This window comes from Leucopleurus acutus, assembly GCF_964270905.1.
Source record: "Leucopleurus acutus genome assembly, chromosome: 3".
NCBI classification, from domain to species: Eukaryota; Metazoa; Chordata; class Mammalia; order Artiodactyla; family Delphinidae; genus Leucopleurus; species Leucopleurus acutus.
In genome coordinates, this window is record NC_139145.1 from 172,114,388 (window position 1) to 172,140,722 (window position 26,335).

The window sequence follows — 26,335 nt, forward strand, 5'->3', positions numbered from 1 at the left end:
GCCTGGGGACGCAGCCTAAAGCTGAGCCCGCTGTCGGAAGGGACCTCCAGGTGGGAGCTGGGCCGGCATCCTTAGAGGCAGGTGTTCCGTACTTCTCCCTCATTTCCTGGCCTGCCTTCCTTGACAAAGCTCTGCAGTTCTAGGTGAGCACGTGCCCTGCTGCACAGTGCACCCTGTGGCCTGACTCGACATCCCCACCTCCCCGAGAGCATGTCCATGTGCCTGGGGATGCGCTCACACACACGAGTCACACACACGCTCACGTGCGCTCACACACACACACACACACACACACACACACAGGCATGCACAGAATCATATATAAGAGACCCAGATGTTTTTTCTTCTCCCAGCTTCCATCTTCCTCGGAAGCACCCCGGTGTAGACCACACAGCTCGCTGGTGCTGGAAACAGGTACCTCCTGTGCCCTGTCAGCTCACAGGTTGGATGTGGAGCACATCTTGCAGCACTGCTGGCCGTAGAAGTGGTGGCTGCACATCCCGTGCTGGGGCACCAGGGGGCACCAGTGGAAGCGGTCCTCGCAGAAGGCGTCTGAAAGTGAGCAGTCCCGAGTTAGTCACCGTTCCAGCACCCCGTGTCTGCTGCCACTGCCAATAACTCCAGAAAATCAAGGTAAATCTGTCATTGCCCTGAAGCTGCTGAAGGAGGGCAGCTCCTCAGGTCAAATGCGCCATGTGGGTTGTACTGTTTTCACAAGACCTTTCTTGGAAGCTTCCCGCAAAGTTGAAATTTTCTGCTTTTTGTGCTAAACCCATCCACATAACCACTCATCCACCCAAGGCGATGGGGCTTCTGTGGACTGGACTCCAATTGCTGAGTCCCTGATTGAGCCAGACCACTCATTCTCCTCCAGCCCCATTTTCTCTTCCAGAAACCTCGACAGATACACAGGGCATGGTCCCCGCAAATACCTGAGGCACCGAGGGCGTGTGCACAGGGATGGCGTTTAAAGCGCATCCAAGGAATAATCTGGGTTCTCCTTTACCTCGGGCGGAAAAGGCTGCTCTACTTAGAATCGGCTTCTCTGAATATAAAGAGCAGCAGTGAAGCAGGAGCAATCTGATTTCCCAGCCGTCTGTGTCATTTCTGGGGAGGCGTGAGAAGCGAGGGGTCTGCTTTGTGGGCTATGTCATGGGAAAGCTGGGGGAGGAGATGGAGAGAGAACCGGGGAGCCGACACCAACCCCTCGACCTAGCGGGCGTCCCGCACCTGCTCAGCCCTCTTAGGAGACACTCCGGAAACGGGACAGACCCCCCGAAATGCCAAGGTCAAGCCGAAGGGCTCCGACACTCACCTTTCTTCTGTGCGATGGGGCAGAAGCGGGTGTTGCAGGCCTGGGAGGCCGCGGGCTTCTGGTGCGCGGAGCAGCCCACGGCCGGCCGGCGCCCCGCCAGGCACTGCACTGACCTCGTCTGCATGCCGCCTCCACAGCTGGCCGTGCACTGCGGGAAGCACAAGCAAGGGTCACCGGGGCCACCAGGTCCTTGGGTCAGCTGCTCTCACAAGCTTCCCCCCCGCCCCCCAACAGGCTCCTCACGGTGGTCTGCCTCAACCAACCACTGTGGGTGGCTGAGCAGATTCTGGATTTTTCCCAGGTATGGACACTGGGGAGAAGTGCCCAGAAGCCTGAACGTCCTTGAGCCATCAAGGGTCCGATGGACACCAAAAAGTGGCACACGCCTCTGGGGATGCAGGCTGTGGGTCTCTCATGGAATGCCATCACCAAGCCAGCCCTTCTGGTGCCCCTGACCTGGAAAAGCTTGAGTGCCAGGAGTTGGCACTCAGCCCCTTCCAGACCCCAAGCGCAGGGACTCTGCGTGTCTGGAGGTTCCCCGGGCTCGTTCGCGTGCTCCCGGGAACTTTGCTTCCCGACGCCGAGGCCCCCGCGCTCTAAGGCACAGAGCACGGCGGGGCCAGAGTAGGAAGGAGAGGCTGGATCAGACCATCCCTCACCAGCTGGCCGGGCGCACACCCCATAGACCACAGCAGCGGGTCCATCTGAGATCAACTGCTGGCAATAAACCAGGAGGGACGTGGGTGATCAGAGAGACGGAGGGGCCCAAACGTGTAGCAGTGAATATGCCCAAAAAGAAGGCGACTCGAGGTCTAGACGGAAGCATGTGAATTGTGCTCAGACAAGGCTGTGAGTTCAAGACAGTTAAGAATGTAAGCAATTAAAGGAGCACCTGCAAAATGCCGGGGTCAGAGAACGTTTTGGATATCCTGTGGATAAGCTAAATGGTTGCTTTAAAACACGAGGCTAAAGCCGTGCAGACTTAGGGACACACATGACTCAGGCTGCTGAAAGAATGTACAGGTCCGTGTGCCAGGACCCCATTGGAGCAGCCCTGGGGCTGGTCTTCCACAGCAGAAACAGCCCACAGCCAGATGCTTGCCTGCAGCCGGATGTTCAGGACCCGCTGCAAACAGAGCCTGGAGAAGTGGCTTTGACATCCCCTGGGATAGGGACTCTGTGATGGAGTAAGGAAAACATCTCTATCTGCCCCTCGGGGGGAGAAAAGTTGGAAACAGAGAGTCGTGAAAACTCATAAGCTGAAGGAACTGTTCCTGCTTCTCTTTTTTGTCTTTAGGGAAAGGATGGCTGTGCCCCTGGAGAGAAAATCCAGGGCTTTAGCTGATAAGCATGTGGGTTTGGAACATTCTGTGAGGCTTACCCCTTCTCTTCAAAACCAATTTCAGCGAACGTCATCAATAGTTCAGTTTCAGTATATGACTGTGGCAGCCAGGAAAACAACAATGCTGTGGGCAGACTCACGTCTGATTCCTGAACCATGAGGCCCATCCGCGATAGAGTTCCCACTGCCTATAACGCTGCCTATAACATCTTTCTGAACGTTCCGGCAGAGCCGCAGTTCTGGCCTGGGTGCTTTGCACTCTGGTTCCAGGCCCTCCCTCAGCTATCATTGCGGACTGAGAACTTACAGGGCTGCACTGCCACAGGGTTCCTAGGGTCTCTTTGGTCACATCTTCCTCTGTAGGTGATGAATGTCTCTGCCTTGTGAGTTGAGTTTCTTTCATCAACAGCAGCAGAGGCAGAATCCCACTCTTGCTAAAGATGTTCTGCCTCAATGAGAAATCAAGAGATCTGGCCATCATGTTGCATCACTTAAACAGCAGCAAGTGGTTTGATTCTTTTTTCGTCATTGGTTGATTTATTCACAAAGAGGGATCCTCCTCCTCCTCTTACCAGGCACTGTTCTAGGCTCCAGACACTAGCGCTGAGCACACGCAGCTCGCCCTTCCTCGGGGCACTTTCTAAAGCCGCTACGCAAAGCTTGGTTTCTGGACAAGCAGCCCTGGCAACAGCTGGGAGCCTGTCAACATCCCTGCCTCCCACCTCTGGATGCTGCCTCAGAATCTGCACCACCCCCAGACGATCTATAAGAACACCCAGTGTGAGAAGAACTGGTCTAGAGAGATTGTAAACTCTCCGTGAGAGACAGTTTTTTAGGAAAAAAGCCTCCAGATTGCTCAACTTTTGTGTTTCTTCATGTAAACAGAAAGAACTAAGATGTTTGGCTGCAGATTTTGAAAATACTTCACATTGATACAACCAGAGATAGAGCAGGAGAGGGAAGAACAAGAAGGAATCTGAAAAAGTTTATTCACTTTTTTTGGTTTGTTTTCCCCAGGAAGGAAAAGCTATGCAAGTGGTTCAGCTATATCATAAACATAATGGCCTCAAACTCAGCATGGGGTTTAGAAATCACATGCCAGATTTTCCACTGGATTTGCAGATGGGTCGATCCTAAGAATCTCTGTGCAGACTCCCAGGGTGGAGAGCGAGGGGCTGGGGCTGCAGGAGCAGCAGGTGTGGAGGACAAGTCACAGGACACAACACTGCTGGGAAAGGAATACTCGGTGGAAAGAGAGACCGGAGCTCAGATCTGAAGTCAAAGGCTAAGTCTTCTTCCTCAGCTTCATGGGGCTTAGCCTGAGCGTCTCAGGCCATTCCTCGTACTGATGGCAGGAGAGGCGGCCACCGTGCCGGGTGCTGACGGTGTCCTGCACCTGCTCTCTGACCTGCAGAGTGACAGCTGCTGTCGCCCTCTGTCCAGAACCCCTGCTGCTGGAGACACCCTCCACACCAGTGGCTCTCAAGCTCGAATGCGTGTCCGAATGAACCACAGGACTCAGCAAAGCAGAATGCTGGGGCCCAGGACCAAAGCTTGAACACCAGCAGGTCTGGGCTGGGCCCGAGAACCTGCATGTGTAGCCACGCTGCTACGGGTCGGGACATACCCGGAGAACTGCTCTCCAGTGAGTGACCGGAACCACACCGGCAAGAGCACCTTCGTCTTCTATTTTCAGAACTGACGTCAGTCACATTCAATCTAACAAAACTAGCACGTCAAGCTGACCTGCAGCTTGACTGCAAACAAGTAAATGAGCACCTGAGACTTTCCCCCGCGTGACCCTGGCAGTCACTGTCATCTTCAGTCCATGGACTCTCCCCACCGCACCTTGCTCACTTCTGTTCACCTTCCAGGGTCTCGGTCTGAATGTCCCTGAGACAGAAAATGTGGATGACTCCCACTCTGTGGGTGGGTGGGTAGTTCTGTGTCTGTTTGCTGAGGGACGAGGGGGTCCCTCCAGACTCTGGGGCGTGTGGCTTCAGGGTGCAGAGCAGGGACATCACCACTAAAGAGCTGGGCATGGGCTGCTCACCCCATTGCTGGGGCCCCAGGGCCTTAAGCCCCCTCCCGTTGCCTCTGGCCCTTCACCCCCACATGCTGCTGCCGGTGACAGGGCCTGAGACCACGGCTCTGTCCAAGAACCAAGGCACCAGATGGAGAAAAACGTCGAGGCAGGAGTCCATGGGATGGCCCCCTGAGGTCTAGCAATGAGGGTCTTCTTGTCATTCTAGAATTAAACGGCCTTCTGGAGGGTGACGCATGCCTGTCCTCACCTGGACCTCATGCAAACCAGCACACTCTGCTCTGAAAGGGCCCCTGTAGGTTGACCAGTCCTGCACCCTTCCAGGGAGTCTCAGGGAAGACATCTACTCAGACAGACTCTATGGACATTGAAATGCAGAAAGACCTCTCCCTTCGGATGTTCTCTGTGTGCCCTGACCCCTCGGCAATCCCCGTGTTCCTAGGAGGATTGACCACCCCTGTATAAGAGGCACTGCATAACCTCTGACTGGAGTAATGGGGGAATTGATGATTACTCTTAGTCATTATCAAAAAAACCCAAAGATACATTTTTAAATAATAACATTTGCCCCTGGGTTTGTTTTAAATTAGAGCAACTACTCTTGTTTATGTTATTGGTCTTCATGGAAAAATGCTAGTGAAGGCGATGTCTGAGAGCTCTAAGTCCTGATTGATGTTCTACGTGGACTTAGTCTAAGGTAACTGTCCACCTGTCACATTCACAGGAACCTGTAAAACCACGGGGCTTCTTCCAGGGCAAAGTTCATCTCTCAAATGCATGGACACTTAGTAAACAAATGCATGTTAACTGCAGACAGCCAGAGGTCTCACACCTTCATCTTCCTTCTGGGAAGCCTCTACAGAGGCAGGAGGGGGGCAGTTTCTTCCCTTATTTATCACCTTCGTGGACCTCTCCAAGTTTGGAGCTTCAGCCACCATAACTTCTCCCAGAGACCAAATGTCTACTCAGTCAGGATGGGACCACACACACAATTTCTGCTCTAAACATAGACGGGGCTGTGTATTTTTGTACGAATTCAATTGGTTACAGGCAGACTCCCTCCAGCTCAGGCGACCTTATCCATCAATGTCAACAAAACGGTTCCTGTTTTCCTGTGCACCCTCATAATTAGAAGAGGATGAGAGCAAATTATTAGAGGTGGGCGAATGGGTCAAGGGTGCAGGGCAGCCCTCTGTGATGGACTGACCACACTCATCCAGACCAAGCCTGCTGAAGTCTCCACATGTTCTGTGTGGGCCCATGTGTGTGTGTTCACATGTATGTCCATATGTGTGAGTCTGTGTATGTGTGTGTGTGTTTGATACATTGCTGCAGTCATAGTTGCCCAGATGGAAAACCCTATCGATGACGTCTGGGACATGGCTCTTTGCCCCTGAGAGCCCAAGGGTCTCCACATCAACTTGTGCACAGTCCTGGTGAGGAATCCCAGAACGAGACAGGGCCCCGGCACTCCAGCACTGAGAACACACCCAGTCTCTGTCATGTAGAGTCAGACATAGTCCAGCAGGTGTTCGTACTTAAGCCTTTTCAAGACCAGGTCAGCGTGTGATCCACCGGATGCTAAGCCCAAACGACCCAAACGAATGAGGTCAGTCCTGCCAGACGGCGTACTACTAACCAAAGTGATAAGCTGGGCCATTGAGACCAATAGAAACTCTCCTGGTCAAATAACAGAACCTGCCACCTTCCTGCTGTCACAGGAATAACCTGTCTGCGGGCAAAACTGAGCCAGGCGCTGGCCACGCATTTCCGTCCCACAATTTCCCACGATTGCAGGGCACAGAGCTTTGGGTACAAGAGCTCATGGCAAACATCGCCTTTGAGTTATTACTCCCAAAAGTTATGGACTCGGAATGTAACAGATGAGTCACACTGGATAAGATCTTCAAGCAGCTTATGGTAAAAATGACTTATTAGACAGACAGCTTGAATATTTCAGGCTGGTGAAAACTATGCAAGATGTATTTTTAGGTTTTAGGTTTTGGTTTAAAGTACATAAGGATAAACCTTGTTTTTCTTTTTCTAAATTTGCCTGGAGTCTCTGAATTGAGCAGAGTGAATACTGGCCTGATTCAGTCTCAGGAGCCTCAGTCTCCCCACGGACAGAGGGACCATGGTCTTGGGATCCACCTGTACTTGTCTCTGACTCACATTCTCAAAAAGACAGAGAAAGCGAAGCATCTGCCTCGGAAACAACTCGCCTCAGCTTCGTAGCTCATCCATCCCTTCACCTTGCTGGAAAGCCTGTGCACTCAGAGGAAAATAGAAGGGAAACGTGTGTAGCAAGTGATACTTTTGACCTACTTAAAAACGGCAAATGCTTGAAAAGGATGTGGTTCAAAGGTCCCCTGGTCCAATATTCTAAATTAAACAAATTCTAATTTAAATACCATTTGGGGAGGAGTTCATATATTTGTAAATGAAAAAGCAACATCAAGTTTGAAGATAGGAGGAACCAAGCAAAGCAAGAACACAGCTAGAGGGCAGTGCATACAGCGGGTGGAAGTTCTTTCTACCTCTTCCTCTCCAAGGACTGAGGGATGGTTTCCTTCTTCAGAGCTCAGAGTTTGGGACCAGGGATATGTCAGAGGCACCAGAGGGACGGCAATGGCCGGGCTGGGATGTTGCGATTTCTAGAGAAGATTATCGATTACCAGCCAATCCTGGGCTCACATACACAGCAGAGCTCCAACAGAATGAATTGGGGCTTCATTTGGGGGGATTTTAAAATGGTTTTATTCTAGTAAAATTTTAGCTAATACTGAAAAAAATTCCGTGGTGGATTAATTTGGTTCCAATATATATTTCCGTTTGTTTCCTTTGGCCTTAGATAAAAATCATAATTCTGTGTGATTTTTGCTCTGTCAAACTTGTTCATTTCAGGTTTGCATTCAGGGTTCAGTTTCCGTCAGAAGATTGTTCAATAGAATTGTTGGTGGCGGGCACACATGAGGGAGGGTGAGTGCCATGCTTGGGGACCCCGGTCTGTGGGGAATCAGGAGAGCTGAGAGTGAAAGAGCCCACCGCCTGTCACCTCTTGGCCATTCCTGGATCAGGGGACTGTGGGTCACAGAGCCTTGAGGTCTCCCCTCTGAGATTCATGTTCCTCCTTCTGGAGAAATCCCTGTGCTGGTAGACACCATGGTATTGTCGGATTCAGCTGCTGTAGCTCACATGCCCACTGTCCTCAGACTGCAAGCTGGGCTAAGAGGAATGTGAAGGAACTTAGACACAGCCCTTGCTGCTGGGAGTCACCCTTGGGGGGTCAGGAGGAAACATGATGGGACAAGGACACAACTGAAAATGAGCAGCACCCTGCGGGGCCTTCCTGGGGACAGACACCCCCAGTGTCCCCCACCTCTTGTTTGTAGAAAAGCTTTAACCTCCTAGGCCTTCCCCAAGTTCCAAAAATTAAAATTTAATCAGGGAAGTTAAAAAATGCAGAAACAAAGGAAAACAGTCCAGTAATACAAAATAATAATAGTTTAGCCATAAAACAAAGTCAAGGACCTTTGGTTCCTCCTCAAGGGCTACAGATAACATCCTGAGCCATATCCTTGTGTTGTTGTGCAGACCCTGAAACCCCACCAGAGAAAGTCAACTGCATGCTGACCACCAACCAGCACGTAGAGCCCATACCGGTTGGGGCCAGAAAATCGGCAACTGAGATTCCTGAAATACCACCCTGTTACCTCACCATCAACCAATCAGAGAACTGTGAACAAGTGAACAAGCTGATCATGTACCCCGTAACCCTCTCCCTCAGTCTTTAAAAGCCCTTTCCTGAAAGCTGTCAGGGAGTTTAGGTCTTTTTGAGGCTGTTCTCCTTGCTTGGTGCCTGCAGTAAACACTGTACCTTCCTTCATCACAAAATGGTGTCAGTAGATTGGCTTTGCTGTGCATTGGGCAAGCAGACCCAGGTTAGATTCGGTGACACCAATAACAACCATGTTAGATACTCAGGGCTGCTGGAACAAATGACCACAAGCTGGGGGGCTTGAAACAGAAGAAACAACTCTCTCAGTTCAGGAGGCCAGAAGTATAAAATCAAGACATTGGCAGAAGGAGCAAGTTCCATCTCTTCTGGAGGTCCTAAGGGGGAATCTGCTCATCCTTTTCCAGAGTCCGGCGGCTGCCGGCAATCCTGGGTGTTCTTGGGCCCATAGCTGCATCAATGTGACCTCTGCCTCTATGATCACATGACCTTTCCCCTGTGTGTCCTATAAGGACATTGGTCATTGGGTTAGGGTTCGCCCAAATCCAGAATGACCTCATCTTAGCTAATTAAACCTGCAAATTTCCTATTTCTGAATAAGATCGCATTTTGAGGTCCTGGGTGGACATGAGTTTTGGGGACACTGTTCACGGCAAGACACAGGACATGCCCAGGAGGCAGGGTGTGGTGTCCCTTCTGAGAGGAGCCACGCACAGCGGCTGTCATGGTGCAGGGGCCTCAGGAAAGGGATTTTGCATCAGGAGGGATTGAAGACGGGTCCCGGAGGCCAGGAAACACGTGAGGAGACTCAGATGGAGGGAGAGCTGGTCAAAGTCTGGCCCCACTGGTCCCGTCTGGCTAAGCACTGTGGTTGCACCAGTCACTCCTCCTGCCCGGCCCCTGGCTGGCACTGATTTCCACACAGAACACTGATGTCCTTTCCAGGACAGGTGGTGCAGACGAGCGTGCCTTACCTGGGATGTGGCCTGCCCCACTGGCAGATCAATAACAGTAATTGTTCAGTCCTTAGTAAAGCTTACCCAGATCAACACTGGTTACACATTTCTGGGGAGCTGGGGACCCAGCAGCCTGCTTCTTTAGGAGCTGGTCTGGCCACATTCCCGATGCTTCCTCTGGGAGCTTTCCTCCCTCATCCCATCAGGTACACAGACTTGGGGAGATCCTCAGTGACTAGAAACACATGTGCACGGGCTTCTCCTTGCGGTGGCTTCTCTTGCTGCAGAGCATGGGCTCTAGGCGCACGGGCTTCAGTAGTTGTGGCTCGTGGGCTCAGTAGTTGTGACTTGTGGGCTCTAGAGTGCAGGCTTAGTAGTTGTGGCACACGGGCTTATTTGCTCTGCGGCATGTGGGATCTTCCCAGGCCAGGGCTCGAACCTGTGTCCCCTGAATTTGCAGGTGGATTCTTAACCACTGCACCACCAGGGAAGCCCCCTTGAGTCACTCATTGAATTTGTTTTTCATTTAGAATTCCATATTTAACAAATATTCTGTGAATACTCTGTATGGGCTCGGTGCCCTGGTAGGCACTGGGGACTGTATATATAAAATGTACATATATGTATGTATGTATGTATCTACCCACCTATCAGTGTGTAGGATACACAGTAAAACACTTATCAGGACACTTGCCACAGAAGTGATCTCTGGGTAAATACCAGTCGGGATGGTTGTTTTGTGACTATCTGCTTTCGAGCAGCTCACATCTAGCCGGAACCTCTCCACCCAGGCCAGCCACCAACACTGAGCAGGGGCTCTGCTCGCCCTCCCTTCACCCCTACCTGAGACCAGGGCGAGGCAAACCAGTCGGCCTGTGGGGAGCCTGCAGCCGCGAACAGGGGGTGCTTAGGGCAGGGAAATGGGGCGCAGATGCGTTCCAGCTCCAGGTGGGGCTGTGGTAGGTGCAAGCACTTCTTCGGGGCCAGCTCGCGGTACTTCCCAGAACTGTACTTCTCAGCACATTTGAAGAATCTTTTCTGTGTTCCTCTTTCACACGTAACAGAGCACTGAAAAGAAAAGACAACAAAGGATGTGAGTGAAAGGTATTTCTCCTGTGGTGGCTGTCTCTTCTACAAAATCATTGAGTCAAGAAGCCTCCTGATTATATCAGCTTGACCGTTTTCCTAAGTATAAATGGTCAGTGGAATATATGGGACCTTGGCATGTTAAAAAGGTGTGACAGTATCTGCCATAAAAAGGAAGACCTTGGGGTCACAGTGGTCTAGCACTGGGGCATGAGTTGGGGCAGGGCAATCAGAAACCGTGAAGAGAGTAATTCTGGAGTTACTGCTTCACTGGGAAATTAAAATGTTGGGCTGTAACTGACAGCAGAATGCACTGAAATGTAATAGCTCCACGGATTCACACCACCCAACTGCAGCGTGATGCTGGCCCCTAAAGCAGGGGCAGGCAGGGAAAACCCGGGGCTCACAGTCATCCTCAGAAAGCCGAGTGCTGCCCTGAAGACAGCGAGCACAGACAGCAAACCTACTCGGTCCCACGGTGATGTGCTCTGAGCCTGAGCTGTCACTGCAGCCAGACCTTCTGGCATGGGCGGTGGGACTCTGGGCAAATCTGTGGCCAGGCAGAGGCTGCAGACACCTGTCACAGAGGGATGACAGAGAAGACCAAAAGGTCAGCTCGGAGGTGACGGGGAAGGTCCCAGTGGCTGGCATTGCTGCCTTGGGCTGACATTTCCGCAGATCACATAAGTGGAGGAGCCCAGATGCCTGGGTTCTGGCCTCACACTCATGTTCAGACCTGGCTTACAGGTGTGCTCAGTGTGTCCTGATGCCAGGAATGAGCTGGAGGACTCTTCCCAGGGTCTTGCTGGGGCCATGCCTAAGAGAGAAGTTCTGGTGTGTGTGCGTGTGTGTGTGTGTGTGTGCGTGTGTGTATGCACCCGTATGTGTTATACATTCAGTGCAAGGGCTTCCCAGGGGGACACCTTCCAGACACTATGCAGCCCCAGTTGCTTCCTTCCTAAGGACTTAGCCTCTGGGGATATGCACAGAAACAAAAGTCTTCTGACGACAACGCGATTCAGTCCTAGAGACTCTGATGTTCCCAGGTCCCAGGAGACAGAGGACCAGGAATTCTACCTTAGCAGAAACAGGCTTTATCCAAGAGTGATGATGTTTTTAGTTTTCAGTGGCAAACGGAAGTGTTGCCTCACCCGGGTTAAATGCCCTGCTCGGCACACCATCCCTTTATTGATTCATTCCTCCCTCCTGAGCAGGTTGCCATTGGAGGTGTGGGTACGGGGGCTGTGGCCCTGAGTCTGCCCCTGAGGGCGTGGGATCCGGGAGCTGGGGCCTTTCTCTTCATGTCCGCTCTAGAAAGGCAGCCCCGCACTGGGATCACAGGCACGCTCCCGAGGGTGGTGGCGGCGGCTGCTGCTCTCTGGGCGGCTGGCTTTCTGATGTCCGCTGTGCTTTACTGACCCCCGTGCCTCTGAGTGGTGCACACCTCTCTGAGGGAGCCTCTCACAGGCCGCTCAGGCAACCCTTGGGCTCGCTGCGCCCGGGCAGGGGGCTGGCATGGCCTCCCGATGTCCCCTCCCGGGCACGGGGGTGGGCAGCTCTGTCTGCTCCCTAGCAGGATGTCCGGCCCCAACTTGGGCCAAAGCGAGGCACAAAACCTTTAACACTCCAAACTCGTGTTTCCAAATGTCGGTCTCAGAGAAGCAGGGCTTGGGACAGTCCCCCGACAGTGCAGATCAGGGGCTTCCCAGCCTTCAGCAGCACAAGGCATTGAGCAAACCCAGCACAAGCAAGTCTCTTCCCCAAGTGAGAAGCCTGCCTATGCACATTCCTCTCAGGGAACGGGTCCTCTGTCTCCTGAGGTCATCCACCTGCTCTACTACCTAAGCATGGCCAGAGAAGTGGCTGCAGGTGTTCTGGGGTGCAGTGGGTGCCCCCACCCCATGGTCAGCGCAGTGAACACCCCTCCCCTCACACCTGCACCCGTTCACCCACTCAATCGCTGCTCAACACGAGGGAGTGATGAGCGCGTGGATGACCTGGGTGAGGTATGCCAGGGATGTGATGAGAAAGCCGAAGGACACTCCAACGAGTGCGTGCCAGGAGGGAGGACTGAATACTGGGCTATGGGCAGGGATCAGAGACTCGGGGGAAGAAGAAGCAGAGGAGAAGTGGAAGCAGAGAGACCAGATGAGAGGCAGCCCCAAGGCAGGAGCTGGTCGACCCAGTTTCATCTGGACCTGGTGCACCCACCTGGGACCCGGCACACCTACCTGGGATCAGTGCACCCAACTGGGATCAGTGAACCCAACTGGGGCCAGTGTACCCACCTGGGACCCAATGCACCTACCTGGGGCCAGTGCACCTACCTGGGACCAGTGTACGTACCTGGAACTAATGCACCTGCCTGGAACTAGTGCACCTGCCTGGGACCAGGTACACCCACCTGGGATCAGTGCAGCTATCTGGGACCAGTGCACCTACCTGGGGCCAGTGCAATTACCTGGGACTAGTGCAACCCCTTGGGATCAGTGCACGTACCTGGGACCAGGTACACCCACCTGGGACCACTGCACCTACCTGGGGCTAGTGCACCCACCTGGGATCAGTGCAGCTACCTGGGACCAGTGCACTTACCTCAACCTAGTGCACCTGCCTGGGACTAGTGCATCTGCCTTGGACCAGGTACAACCACCTGGGACCTGGCACACCTACCTGGAATTAGGTGCACCTATCTGGGGCTAGTGCACCTATCTGGAATCAGTGCACCCACCTGGGATCAGTGCACCTACCTGGAATCAGGTGCACCTACCTGGAATCAGGTGCACTTATCTGGGGCTAGTGCACCTACTTGGAATCAGTGCACCCACCTGGGATTAGTGCACCCAAGTGGGACCAGTACACCCACCTGGGACCAGTGCACCTACCTGGGACCAGGCGGACACAAGCCACTGCAGCTTCTTGTGCTTGTGGCAGCGCCTGAGCAGACAGGCCTCGTGAGTCCTGGGCTTGGGCTCCGAGGTGCAGACAGCGTCAGGCAGCAGCTGCGCCCTGGCCGAGGGGTTGGTGCTCTTACAGGCCACGGACCTCTTCCTCCACCCCTTCCCGCAGGTTCGAGAGCACTGCATGGGAAGAGCGCGTCAGCTCCTGCAAGGCCTGGTAAGACTCCAGCCCCACGTTGCCTAGGAGGGGCCCCGCCATCCCCGTACGTTGGCCCTGCCCCATTACCTCCGCCCAGGGCCCGGCGCTCCACGCGGGTGGGCAGCTCTGAGGCTGGCAGGCCTGTCGGCTGGAGGGCATGGGCTGCGGACACAGGCTGGCGGAGACCCGCTCCGATTTGTAGTGTGCCCGCCGCGTGCACTGTACGGTCCGGCTCTGGGTGCCTCCACTGCACGTCCGGCTGCAGGCGCTCCAGTTCCCCACGGACCACCTGGGGGACAGAGAGACCCACAGTGAGGGACAGTGCCAGCTCTCCAGAGCAGAGGGCCGTGTCTGTGCGGGCATCGACCTGCACCATTTCCCACCTACTGTCTATAGGTGCACAGTTATTTTCAGTTGCCAGGCAGTCTCCCTGAGCCCCTACCCCTTCTAACTTCCACGATTAGCATTCCTGGTGGTCATGCTTCCCCTCCCTTGGCTTTCGGGTTCACTTGTACTTGGAAATAACTCCCCTCAACAGTGTGTCTGTTCCCTTTTTTCTAAAGAAAGTTTTTTTCTTTAGAAAACTTTTTTCTAAAGAAAATTTCAAACTTGTACAAAAATAAAGGCCCTCCGTGTCCACTCAGCTCCAAAGATGATCAGTTTATGCCCCCATCCCTATAGCATTTTGAAGCAAATTCTAGACATATTAATATTCCAATTCACATCTCTAAAAGATAAGGAGTCTTAGATTTTTCAACATAACCACAATGCCATTGTGACATCTAAAATTTTTAACGATAATCCCTTAATGTCATTAAATATTCAGCGTTCCATTCCCAAGTATGTCGTCAATGTCAAAATTTCATCGCTCGTCAGAGTCAGAATCTAAATAAAGCTCATGGTTTGCAATTGGTTGATGTGTCTTTCTTCTCTTTTAGTCTGTAGGTTCTTCTGTAATCTCATTTATTTTTCTATTCCATTTATCTGTGACAGAAAGATTGCATACCTTACTGCGTCTCCATTTTTTTCTTTTTTTTTTTTTTTTTGCTGATTTCAGGACTTTGCAAGTTACATCTCTGTGGTATCACTTAGTATGCTCCTCTGCACTTCCCGTAATTTAGGTGGATCTAATGCCTTTGTCAGATGCGGGTTTTTTGTCTCTTTGTTTGTTTTGTGTGATTACTTTAAAAGTGATGACTTCCAGCAGGAGACCTATAATGTCTGCTCGTCTTTCTTTCAATTTGTTAGCAGCTGCTGATGCTCGAGGATGTTTCTCGAAGCAGCCCTGTTTCTCTCTCTTCTGACTGTAAAAGCATTCTTTGTCAACAGGCATGTCGGCAGATGATGGAGGTGGGGAGGTTGGGTCCAGCTCAGCCCCGTGGCATCACCATTTGCTCTCAGATAAGCCTGCATGTGTCCCCAAAGGTTTGCACAAGTCCACCCGCAGGAGGGCTGAGGGCACAGCCAGGGTGGGGCCCGTCTGGGGCGGGAGAGCCGGGAGGTGAGATGTGGTCCAGTAAGGAGTACCCATTTGGATGGAGGTCCTTGGGTCCCAGGGAGATGACCGTTTGCCATTTGGACTCTAAGAGGACTTGATTTCCACTCATATTTGTCTCCCTGTTCAGGGCGTGTAAGCAAAATTTGAAAATTCTACAGAAAACTCAGGGCCCATGGGGCTCCGTGTCGGTGGTGGTCAAAAATCATCCCCAAGGGGAAAGGAAAAGCCGTGATCTCCTTCCCTCAGACAGAGCAGCGTGACCCCTGCAGGTGGAGCAGGGTCCGGCGATGTGTCCAGCTGTCAGCGTGATGGGGCCTCAAGGGACGGCAGGGCCCAGGGAGCTGTCGTGAGGCTCTGCCTCGGCCAAGTCTAGGAGGAAGGCCCAAGGGTCCCGAGCAGAAAACTTGTGTCCTGTTCCACAGCATTTCTGAGTGTGAACTGATAGAACAAGATTTCCTCTTGAATCTGGAGGGAAGACAGGATTTGTGAAGATGCCTGGTTCTCCTTTGTCTTGGTGGCCTCCATCCTCTCCCCACACAGGGTGCCTGGACAGTCACACTTGGGTTGAGGACGCAAAGCAGTATCCAGAAAGCCTGGCCGAGAGCTCACTAGGGGCCTCTCAGAGATGCTGTACCAACAGAAGAGATTCTGTGAGGACAGAGTGTGTGCACCGGGTTACGTAGGGAGAAACACAACAAGGGAGGAGGAAAGTACTCACCATACCTCCTCCCGGGGACAATGATTCCTCATTAGCTCCTCACCTTTGATTCAGGTACTTTCTGTGTGTGTGTGTGTGTGTGTGTGTGTGTGTGTGTGTGTAAATATATGTTATTTTTTTAACATGATTGAGGGAAGTATGAGCAACTTTTAAATTCAGCATTTTTATAACTCAATGTCTAAAACAAACATTTTTCTTACCCTGAAAATCTTCCATGAACATATTTTCAGAGTCTGTAATATTTTGCAGTACCAGACTGAGTAGATGAATATCTAAATAAGGAAATAAAGGCATAAAGGACCAGGGGATCCACAGACACCTGAAATCCTACAAGTTCTAGGTGGAACATGCCTCCAAGATTGCTGAGCAAACCACCAGCATGTTTCCTCAAGTTCTCAAAGGGGTCTGTGACCCAAATCATTTTAGAGCCAGATTTTGGACTCCTGTGAAAGTTCCCCTGGATGGGAAGTGGAAATGATCCGCCCCCGCCATGCCTGGGCTCTCAGCAGCCCTGCAGTATCACCTGGTGCCTTTAGCCTGAGGTGTACCATGATATTTTTACCTATTTTTGTTTGTAGAAGGCTTGAACTATTTTATACCAAGTGTTTCTCATGAACAGACTCTATTATATTTCTAAGAAAATTATTTAAAAAGAATGCAAAGTTTTACTCATGTAATAATAAACTATGTCAGGTTTGTAGGAACTGTTCTCTATCAACCGTGGAAATGCTTCCATTTTTCAATGTCAACAAGATTAGCGTTCTTTAATATCATGTTAAACCACGGAAATTATGCCTAACCCTTATGAAACATGGGCTTTGGCCTCCTGGCTGTGATGAGTCTGCATTTGGATCTTCTCCATTGCTTTTCTGTTGTTTTTATGTTTCCTCCCACTTCTTAAGTTTGCTCTCTCAACCCTGCAGCCTCATAAACTGTAACTGGTGTGCAAAGGCGTCTTGGCTCCTCCAAGGCTTTTCACACCCCTGGGTTAAGTCCTCTATCTTCACCATCTTAAGCTGTTCCAACTGGGTTGGTCCACTCTCTGCCCTTCTCTTCTGCACATCATTAAGAAGTGGTCCTGAGCAAAGATCGTTTACACAGCATCTGGAAATGCCAAGTGTCTGCTTTGTTTCACAGGCAGAGCTCTGGGGAAATGTCTTGATTTCAGCTTATGAAAGAGTCGAAATCCATGCAAGCTTCTGTGCTGACGTCTGAGGGTTCCATGAGCAGAACAAGGTGTGTTGGGTAGCTACCAGTGGCCATACCTGTCCTGCTTTGTTCTGGTTTTTCAAGTTTGCTATCTGGAACAAAGCAGGTGGATGGTATAACCCAAATCAGTGAGGTTTCCCCAGCAGGATCTGGAGGACTCAGCTACCCGGCCACCACAGTACTTGCCCTGGCTGAGGGCTCCCCTGGGGCTCACCTTTACAGCCCTCAGTGCTGCCAGGAGAGGTGGTGGAATTTATGGTTGTCACTCAACAGTTTGGGCACAATTTCCTGGCACCATCTGTTCCATATTCAACATCCCTAATTGTCAACAGTAATTATTTGTTTATCAGAAAATGACTTTCACCTCCTCATAAAAAAAATTATAATAACGTTTTGGTTTTGGTTATTTAATGTTTCCTTTGAAAATGCAAATTCCCAACAAGGGTATTTGGTTTAGTGAAATACGTTGTCATGAAGCACCCCCATACCCACCCCCCCCACCCCCCCCCGCCAGGCAGGCACGGTGCTGTGACTGCCACTCAGGCTCAGAGGCCACCCTCGGTGGGGACCAGAGCCTGAGGCTCACAGCGGACCATCACCCACGGCCAGCCCAGGGCTGTCACGGATTCAGCATTAGGAACTGTTCCCTTCAGTTTGGAATTCGGTTTCAGTTTCTTTTTCTGTTCTCTTCAAAGTTTCAAGATGAAGCACTAAGCCAATTCCATTTTCAGGAATAACTTCTGATCTTCTGCGGAGTGGTCTTTCATTAACTCAATAAACACAAGGAGTCATGACGGGGCAGAACCCAGGTCACAGCCTGAACCTAGAGAAGGTCACGTTCACAGCTGGATTTAGTTCCAGGGAGGTGCGAGCTGGACAGGGTGAAGGACAACATTCAAACACAGCTCTGATTACAAGGTGTCTCCCACATCGGTCAGTCACGACCTTCACGTGCTAGTGTATCCAGCACAACCTTCAAGTAGGCTGTACTTAGTCAAATCGCCCACTTTTACTTTCCGACATCATCTTTAAAATCCTCTGTGACTATAAACACAGACATTCACAGGCTCCACACTCAGTGGCCCAGGGCCTATGACAGACGCCACTGCGGCCCTACGGGCAGGGCAGCGTGTGGGATTTGAAGACAGAAGGACCTTGTCTTTGTATGAAACTACAGCCCCGTCACATGTATAGGTGATTTGAGATTTACCACGCTTTTCATCTAAATGAACTGTTTCCAAGGTAGCAGTGCACATCCAACAATAAACAGATGCCAGTTTGAAAAAGCTGCCTTAGCCACAGGGGAAAAAAAAAAAAAAAAGCCAGCTAAGAAGTTAACTTAAAGAGGACAGGCAGGCTGTGAGCGGAAAGCACAGCAGCTGGGATCAGAGGTCTTGGGAGGACGAGGAGGGAGAGAAGCTGATTCCTGAGCCCATCTGGCAGCGGGCCACACACAGGCCATTAGCTGGCCTGGTCCATCTGCTGACTGGGGAATTATTGGTCTATGTCTAAGGATGTTTCATCAGCATCATAGGGTGCCAGCTGCACTCCAGGCAAGTTCCAGGGCAGAAATCCAGCTCTGAGAGGGCCAACGATCTTGGTAACCAAATGTGTAAGTGAACGGTGTCGGTGGGGCAGAGTTCCTGGACAAACAGCTTGAGCTCTGTGCTTACACTCTAACGTCTGGAGCAAATCCTCCCGGGGTCCAGTAGTAAGTGCCTTAGAAGTGACAGCAACACGCCGGACACACATGCATCCCCCTCCACCACAGCCTGTTTGCAGGGATGTTCTGAACCCTCCGACTGTCTGCTGGACGCATTCTTCTAGAAGCAATGCTGGGGACTGGCCTCCACCATCACCTCAGAAGGGAAAGTCTGTGGCTGACCACTGGTTGGCAAGGACGGGGCCAGACTTCAGGAAACAGGGGACCTGGATCGGGAAGCCAAGCTCTTGCCATCAGCACTTGGAAGCCTGCAGCTTGACAGTGACTTCATTTTGTTCAGCCTCAAAAGTTAAACTATTTTGTTTGATGTGAAACTGAAGGAGAGATTTATAACGAGCCAGACACAGGACTGTAAATTTTCGGCTTTAAATGTGGCATTTCTTTGCTGACTCACATCGAGCCAAACTGCAGGACATCAAAAGCTCCCCATAAAGGAGGTGTGGTGGGTGTTAATTTTATGGATTGTGAGAAGCCAAAGACATGGAGATTTTTATTAATTTTTTACCAGATTGTCCTGTCTCATTGTCCTGTCATCGGATGTTATCTTAAGAAGAATCAGTAGGATTCATTTACACATGGGAGGCAGGGAAATGGAATTATGAGGGACACACAGGTGAAAGAAACCTACCTCGCTGTTCCAGACAGCCCTAATAATTCCCTGTTTCAGCAAAAATCCTTCAACTGAAGCTTCTTCTCTGCAGACCACAGAGGGTGTGTGCATCCCATTAGCTCAAGTGAAAACCCTCAGCTCATAGAAGGTGAAAGGGAAGTCCTTAGATTCTGAGTGACAATGAAGGGCTGGTTCTTTGTGGCGCTGCTCCTCCATTTGGTTTCCATGGAAAATTGGGAAAAAAGAGGTTGACCAGTAGAGCTGGGAAGGACTTCAGAAATGGTCTGCTTTTCTGGTTGTGTCTTACGGATGGGGAAATGGCAGCCCAAGAAGCAAAGACAGTCACAGAGGGAGTGGAAGATTCAAAGAGGATGCAGGGAACCCCCATAGCACTGTCCTCAGGAGTCACCCCTGCTCTGGAAAGAATAAACATCTTTGCCATCATCAGAATTCAACGTGGGGAAGGCAACCCCCTCTCACTCCTCTTTTACATCCACTCAATACCCAACTCTTTGTATCACAAACCCCTCTGCTATGGGATAAAAAAAAACTCAGGTGGTAACTGCATACAGGTAGGCGAGTTAGCAATCTACGCCAAGTTGCAACTGAAATTGAGTAATGACTGGGTAGGCGGTACCTCCCTCCACTTTAACAAGTTTAACATCTCCAATTCTCATGCCCAAGGATGGCACCAAGGGGCTGAGAGGACCCTGTGACCTAGCCTGGGGCTGAGACCATGTTTCCCCAACCACAGCTGCATGGCGGGCCCCTCAAGCATCTGCACATCCCTGGCCTCTCCTCCATTCTGCAGGAATCACAAATCTGGGGTTGAGGGTCAAAAATCTGAATTTTTGTAAAGCCCTCTTTCCCCAGCCTGGTGGCCGAGATGACCATCAGGGTTGGGAACACACTCTGAGAAATGGGACACCTGCTCTTCAGGAGAGTCCAGGGCTCTGGCTCTTGAAGGTGGTAAGTGCCTTTGCTCCCTCCTTTGTATTAAAGTTGTACTGATGTTATTTTTAACGATTATAAGAACTGAGATGTGTCATTAAAACATCAGGGGAAAAGCCTGGTGAGTGGGTTCTTCTGCAGGAGGCATCATCCTTCACTCCCTGTCATAGGCAAATGTGAAAAGCCCACCCAGGCAACCCCATCGCCCAGCAGCCCCCTGGTCCAGCCGCCCCTGCTCTGCGCAGCCCTCCTGGCTTTAAAGACTGATCTGGAGCAGGTGCCTGGCCCCAGACCCAGCGCCCGAGCTTCCGGCAGTGCAAGTCATGCAGGCTTAGGCTCCTTCAGGAAGAAAGACCCCCCAACACCAAAGTGGCTGAGGAGCTGGGATGGACCAGAGCTGCTTCCTCCTGTGCTGGCCCTTCCCACCTCAAAATGATGAGCTCTGAGAAGTAAAGGTAAACAGGTCCAGTGCTGACACTCTTCCAATCCTCCCAAACAACACAGCTTGACAGCTGGGGAGATGCAGTTCCTATCCAAGGATGGCTCCATGGGGTGCAAGGTCTTCGGTAACGTACATTTCGCTTGGGCATGGCAGGTTGTGACAATGATTGCATTCATAGCTGGGGACACCATTTAGGTTATAAAGACCCCTCTTCTACCACCCTGCCCTCTAGGGAGTCAACTGGTTTTCCACTGGGAAGGACCAATATAACTTCCTATGTGAGACTCCTCCAATGTCTGCCCCCAGGAGAACAGAGCAGGGGGATCCTCCCCCATTAGTGCCTGTCCTAGGGATTCTCTACATCTGTTCTTCTCTGAACTACCACCTGGATGAATGTCTTCCTGCCATGGGTTCATTTCTAGCCTCAGGAGCAGCTCTCTACTCTGAACTGACCTGTCAGACAGTTGGGCCTCTCCATTGGCAAAACCCCCAGGCCACTGCCCACACCATGCTGAGTGCCAGGTGAGGTGAAGAGCCAGCCTTGCCCACATTGTCAACATCCTTCTGCTACCACCTGGCGACAGTGGGCACACGGGGAAGCAGCTGAGCCTGCCCTCAACTCTGCCTCTGCCAGCTGAACTTGTTATAGGAATTGTGTAATATAATTAGTTTGGTGTAGCTCAATGGAACATGAGCATGGAATACGAGACACTTGCTTCTATGAAAACTAAGTTGAATCTTTGGAATGGCTCAGTAAAGATCAGTCATTAAATGGAATTGCTCTCAGCTTAGGTGTGGCTGAGAGAAAAGTAAACTATGAAGAAAAAATGAAAGATTTAGGATGAGCTTGCACCTGGATGAATAGGACGAGTTTCAGCCTTCTGTCAAGAAACTCAAACTGAACATCATGGGTATTGGGCATATTTTATGCAAGTAATCAACTTAGATCTTTAATAGGCATCTTCCTACTCAAAATAAGCTTTGGCTATAACTAAAAGAATTAGCAGGGGGCTTCCCTGGTGGTACAATGGTTAAGAAATCTGCCTGCCAATGCAGGGGACATGGGTTTGAGCCCTGGTCCGGGAAGATCCCACATGCCGTGGAGCAACTAAGTCCGTGCGCCACAACTACTGAACCTGCACTCTACAGCCCATGAGTCACAACTATTGAGCCAGTGAGCCTAGAGCCCGTGCTCCACAACAAGAGAAGCCACTGCAATGAGAAGACTGCACACCGCAATGAAAAGTAACCCCTGCTCACCGCAACTAGAGAAAGCCCGCATGCAGCAATGAAGACCCAATGCAGCCAAAAAAAATAAAAATTAGCAAATGGGCGCATGTATGTATTTTAAGTGAAAATAAAGGTTCAAGGTGTATGTGTATGTATGTTATTTTTAAATGAGTTTCCTTTAATTTACTGTTTTTTTTCAGAGGGCTGAAGGAGAGCATCTCTTCCTTCTGGTGAGAGCCCCCAAATCCCCCATAAGCGCCTCACCTATATAAAGCCCTGCGTCTCCACCACAGAGCATCTCCACCTGATGTGCAATGGCCACCCGGAGACGACAGTCCCCACCTTCACTCCTCTGCCCTGCATGCCCTTTCAGGGAGTGGAGCCCCTCATGGCTTCCATCCTCCACCCTTCCTGCATCTCCCCAAATCATAGATTCTACTTCCTTCTTCTCCAGCAAAACTGCTCCCTCCTGCATATCTGACAAAATCCAGGTCTATGATGGCTCATTTTATGTGTCAACTTGACCGGGTAATGGAACCCAGATATCTGCTCAAACATTATTCTAGATGTTTCTGGGGAGGTGTTTTTTAGATGAAGTAAGCATTTAACTCTGTAGGCTTTGAGTGAAGCAGATCGCTCTCCATAATGTGGGTGGGTCTCACCCAATCAGTTGAAGTCCTTAATAGCAAAAGACTGAGGTTCCCCAGAAGAAGAGAACATTCTGCCAACAGACGACCTTTGGACTTGAACCATGGCACTGACCCTTTGCTGGGTCTCCAGATTTGGGATGTGCCAGCCTCCACAACTACATCAGTTGATTTCTTAAAATTTCTCTCTCCACACACACACACACACATACACACACACACAGGCACACACACACAGGCACACACACCCTACTGGTTCTGTTTTCCTGAGGACCCAGACTAGTACAAGATTTTTGTCATTTCTCATCTGAATGGGCTCTACATTGGCCCCTTGCTCCTGGGTTTGGTCTGATAAAAGCCAATCTCCATTCTGAGACTAGGAAAACTTAGTTTCATTGCTAACATGAATGTGCTTCCTTCACTATCTGAAGTCCTTGTCAGCTCCATTTCCTAGAATACACAGTTCACCACCCAGGTGAACTTGCTACATTGCTGTGCTCCTTCTCTTCCTCCCCAGATACTGATTGTTCAGAATACTAGGTGTAGAGTACCAAGTATAGAGTTCTAGGTGCAGAGTACTAGGTATAGAGTACCAGGTGCAGAGTACTAAGTATAGAGTACTAGGTGCAGGGTACTAGGTATAGAGTACTAGGCACAGAGTACTAGGTATAGAGTACTAGGTGCAGGGTACTAGGTATAGAGTACTAAGCACAGAGTACTAGGCACAGAGTACTAGGTGCAGGGTACTAGGTATAGAGTACTAAGCACATAGTACTAGGTAAGAGTACTAGGCACAGAGTACTAAGTATAGAGCACTAGGTACAGGGTACTAGGTATAGGGTACTAGGCACAGAGTACTAGGTATAGAGTACTAGGCAGAGTACTAAGTATAGAGTACTAGGTGCAGGGTACTAGGTATAGAGTACTAAGCACAGAGTACTAGATAAGAGTACTAGGCACAGAGTACTAAGTATAGAGTACTAGGTACAGGGTACTAGGTATAGAGTACTAGGCACAGAGTACTAGGTATAGAGTACTAGGCAGAGTACTAAGTATAGAGTACTAGGTGCAGGGTACTAGGTATAGAGTACTAAGCACATAGTACTAGGTAAGAGTACTAGGCACAGAGTACTAAGTATAGAGTACTAGGTACAGGGTACTAGGTAGAGAGTACTAGGCACAGAGTACTAGGTATAGAGTACTAGGCAGAGTACTAAGTATAGAGTACTAGGTGCAGGGTACTAGGTATAGAGTACTAAGCACAGAGTACTAGGCACAGAGTTCTAGGTATAGAGTATTAGGTGCAGAGTGCTAAGTATAGAGTACTAGGTGCAGGGTACTAGGTATAGAGCACTAGGCACAGAGTACTAAGTATAGAGTACTAAGTCCAGAGTACTAATTAAGCCTGCACAATGAGACTCACTCACTCCTTCTCCCAGCCTGGTGTTTCTCTTCAGTTAGCTCCTTTCTGACAGGGCTCAACGGGAGAAATCACAACGCGAGGAGGGCAAGAATCAAATCTCGATGAGAATCCCACATTTTAAAGGAATGAGAGAGACTGTTCTGTGATAAAGAGGAAAGGTCTGTAGGCTTCGTTCTGATAGGAGTGTTCCCCCTGAACCTCTGCTCCTCATACAAAGGACAAGAGTGAAGAAAAGGAGAGAGGAAATTGGGACCAAACAGCCATAAGAAACAATAATTCCTAAGTGTCTGTAGGTTACGTCTCAACCTCACTGAGCGAGGAATGTGTCCACTGCCATCATCAAGCAAACAACGTCAGGAAATACTCCTCACGCATGAAACATGACTAGGACGTTGTGACCCCTCAGAGGCACCTTTTGGCAACTTTCTCACATCCCAGGAAAATTGACCTCAGGTCCTGCTTCTTCTCCAGCCTGACTGCAGACTCACAAGGTCACTTGTGGTTTCCCAGCTTCACATTCCCCTGACACATGTTGCGTGGAACACTTTCACACCACTCCATGCATTCCCTTTGCCGAAGTGACACAGTGAATGCAGGTCACCTTTTAACAAACACGGACATGCAGCCCACGGGCCATGCACATGGGCATGTGGTTCAGCCAGACCTGATCCTGGATCTGGTGGGTCTTCAAGAATAACGCAGAAAAGGGATGGACACACACACCCTAAGAGGGGTGAGCATTAAGATAGATGCTGCAGAAAGCCAAGGTGGGAGGGCCGGTGGAGGCGAGGCAAGAAGCCCTAGTAACCAAGGATCGGGGATCAAGAGGACGGAGCACTTGATGGGACTGGCCCTGAGGATCCTGGGGCCACACAGTGGGATCTGGGTTCCAGGCGCACGGCAATGGAGGGGCATGGCAGGCTTGACGGAGCAGGGTGTCTATGTCGGGTTTGTATTTGACAAAGATCCTGGCCCATGCAGAATGGACAAGAGACGGGGAGCTAGACGGGTGGTGGAAACCCATCCGGAAGCTTCTGAGGTTGCAGGGTGAGATGCTGGTGTCAGACTATGTCGCTGTGATAACATTAACACTAATTTTGCCCTGAAAATGGGTGACAGATAATAGAGTCATCATTTTCTATTAAAACACTTGTTTTGCTGAAAAAATGCTTTCATCTAGCCCAGGAGTTGGCAAACGTTTTACTAAAGAGCCAGATATGTATGTTAGGCTGGTGGCCACACGATTTTAAATTCTCAACCTCGCCCTGGCAGGGAGAAGGCAGACAGAGGCAGCGTGTGAATGAATGGGCAAGAAGTGTTCCAATAAAACCTTATTTACAGAATCGGGTGGTGGGCTCCATGTGGCCCCGGGACCATAGTTTGCCAACCCCAAACTTAACCAGCTCCACTTAGGAGGAATAGGATTGCACACATCTGCAGAAACCAGGAAGCAGTGGGTATTTTTACAATGGCCAGAATGGCTTTATAAAGTCGGTGTGTCGGAGGTTTAGACCTAGCTTGAGTGCAGCCAAAGCAGATTACTGGGAGGAGTGGGATATTGTGGGAGACAGAAGTTAACAATAAAAACACCCAGTCCCACACGCTAAATCTTGAAGTTCTAGCAAAAGAGTTGTAAATCTTAAAGAGAGAATAAGGCCGAAAGCAGATGGCTTCATATGTGGCAAGAAGGGGCAAGTGGACGGCCAGTGCTTCAGCGAAGGTACAGCCAAGCCAGGCTCTGGAAAGCTGTGAACTCCTAGCTGTTCTGAGATCCAGTGAGGTGGGTGCTATTCTTTATTCCATTTCCAAGAGGATGGAGGTGAAGCTCAGGAAGGTCTTACAAGCGGTGTGGACCACAGTTTGAGCCCAGAGTCCAGCTTCAGGACCTAGACACACTCTGGGTCCCTTTCTACGCAAAGGGACCTTTCTTTCTGCTTTGTGCCCCAAGCTCTTCCAAATGCTTATGCAGATTAACACACTCACACACCCACACATTTAACAATGCAAGGGAGGTGTCATCAGAATTCTCATTTTACAGATGAGGAAACCGAGGCCCAGAGATGGTGAGAGCCTTTGATGCAGCCACTCAGGTCCTAGATGGTCAAGGCCACACAGCTGGTAAGCCACAAGGCCGGGGGAACATGCAGAGAGCTGTGTTCCCACCCGTCCTTCTGTACTGCTGCTCAGTGAGTCAAGGCTTCAGCAAGGTGGGCTTTTCAGCTGAGGAAGTCGAATGAGACAGTTATCCAGTGTGGCTTAGCAATAAACCATCCTAGGATAAATGCATATATTCAGGGATTTGGGGG

At 50.6% G+C, this 26,335-nt stretch overlaps 1 protein-coding gene across 1 annotated transcript in view; it reads right to left on the reverse strand.

Annotated features, from left to right (window-relative positions):
• Positions 1-436: 436 nt before the first annotated feature.
• The window catches only part of ADAMTS16 (ADAM metallopeptidase with thrombospondin type 1 motif 16), a gene marked incomplete at both ends in the record, with an annotated part of 155,183 nt that continues 129,284 nt past the window's right edge, over positions 437-26,335 (reverse strand). Inside the window, 5 exons of the mRNA XM_082835141.1 lie at positions 437-552; positions 1,316-1,463; positions 10,237-10,461; positions 13,365-13,559; positions 13,666-13,867. Of these exons, the coding sequence (XP_082691267.1) occupies positions 437-552; positions 1,316-1,463; positions 10,237-10,461; positions 13,365-13,559; positions 13,666-13,867 (886 nt within the window). The remainder of the gene's footprint in view (positions 553-1,315; positions 1,464-10,236; positions 10,462-13,364; positions 13,560-13,665; positions 13,868-26,335) is intronic.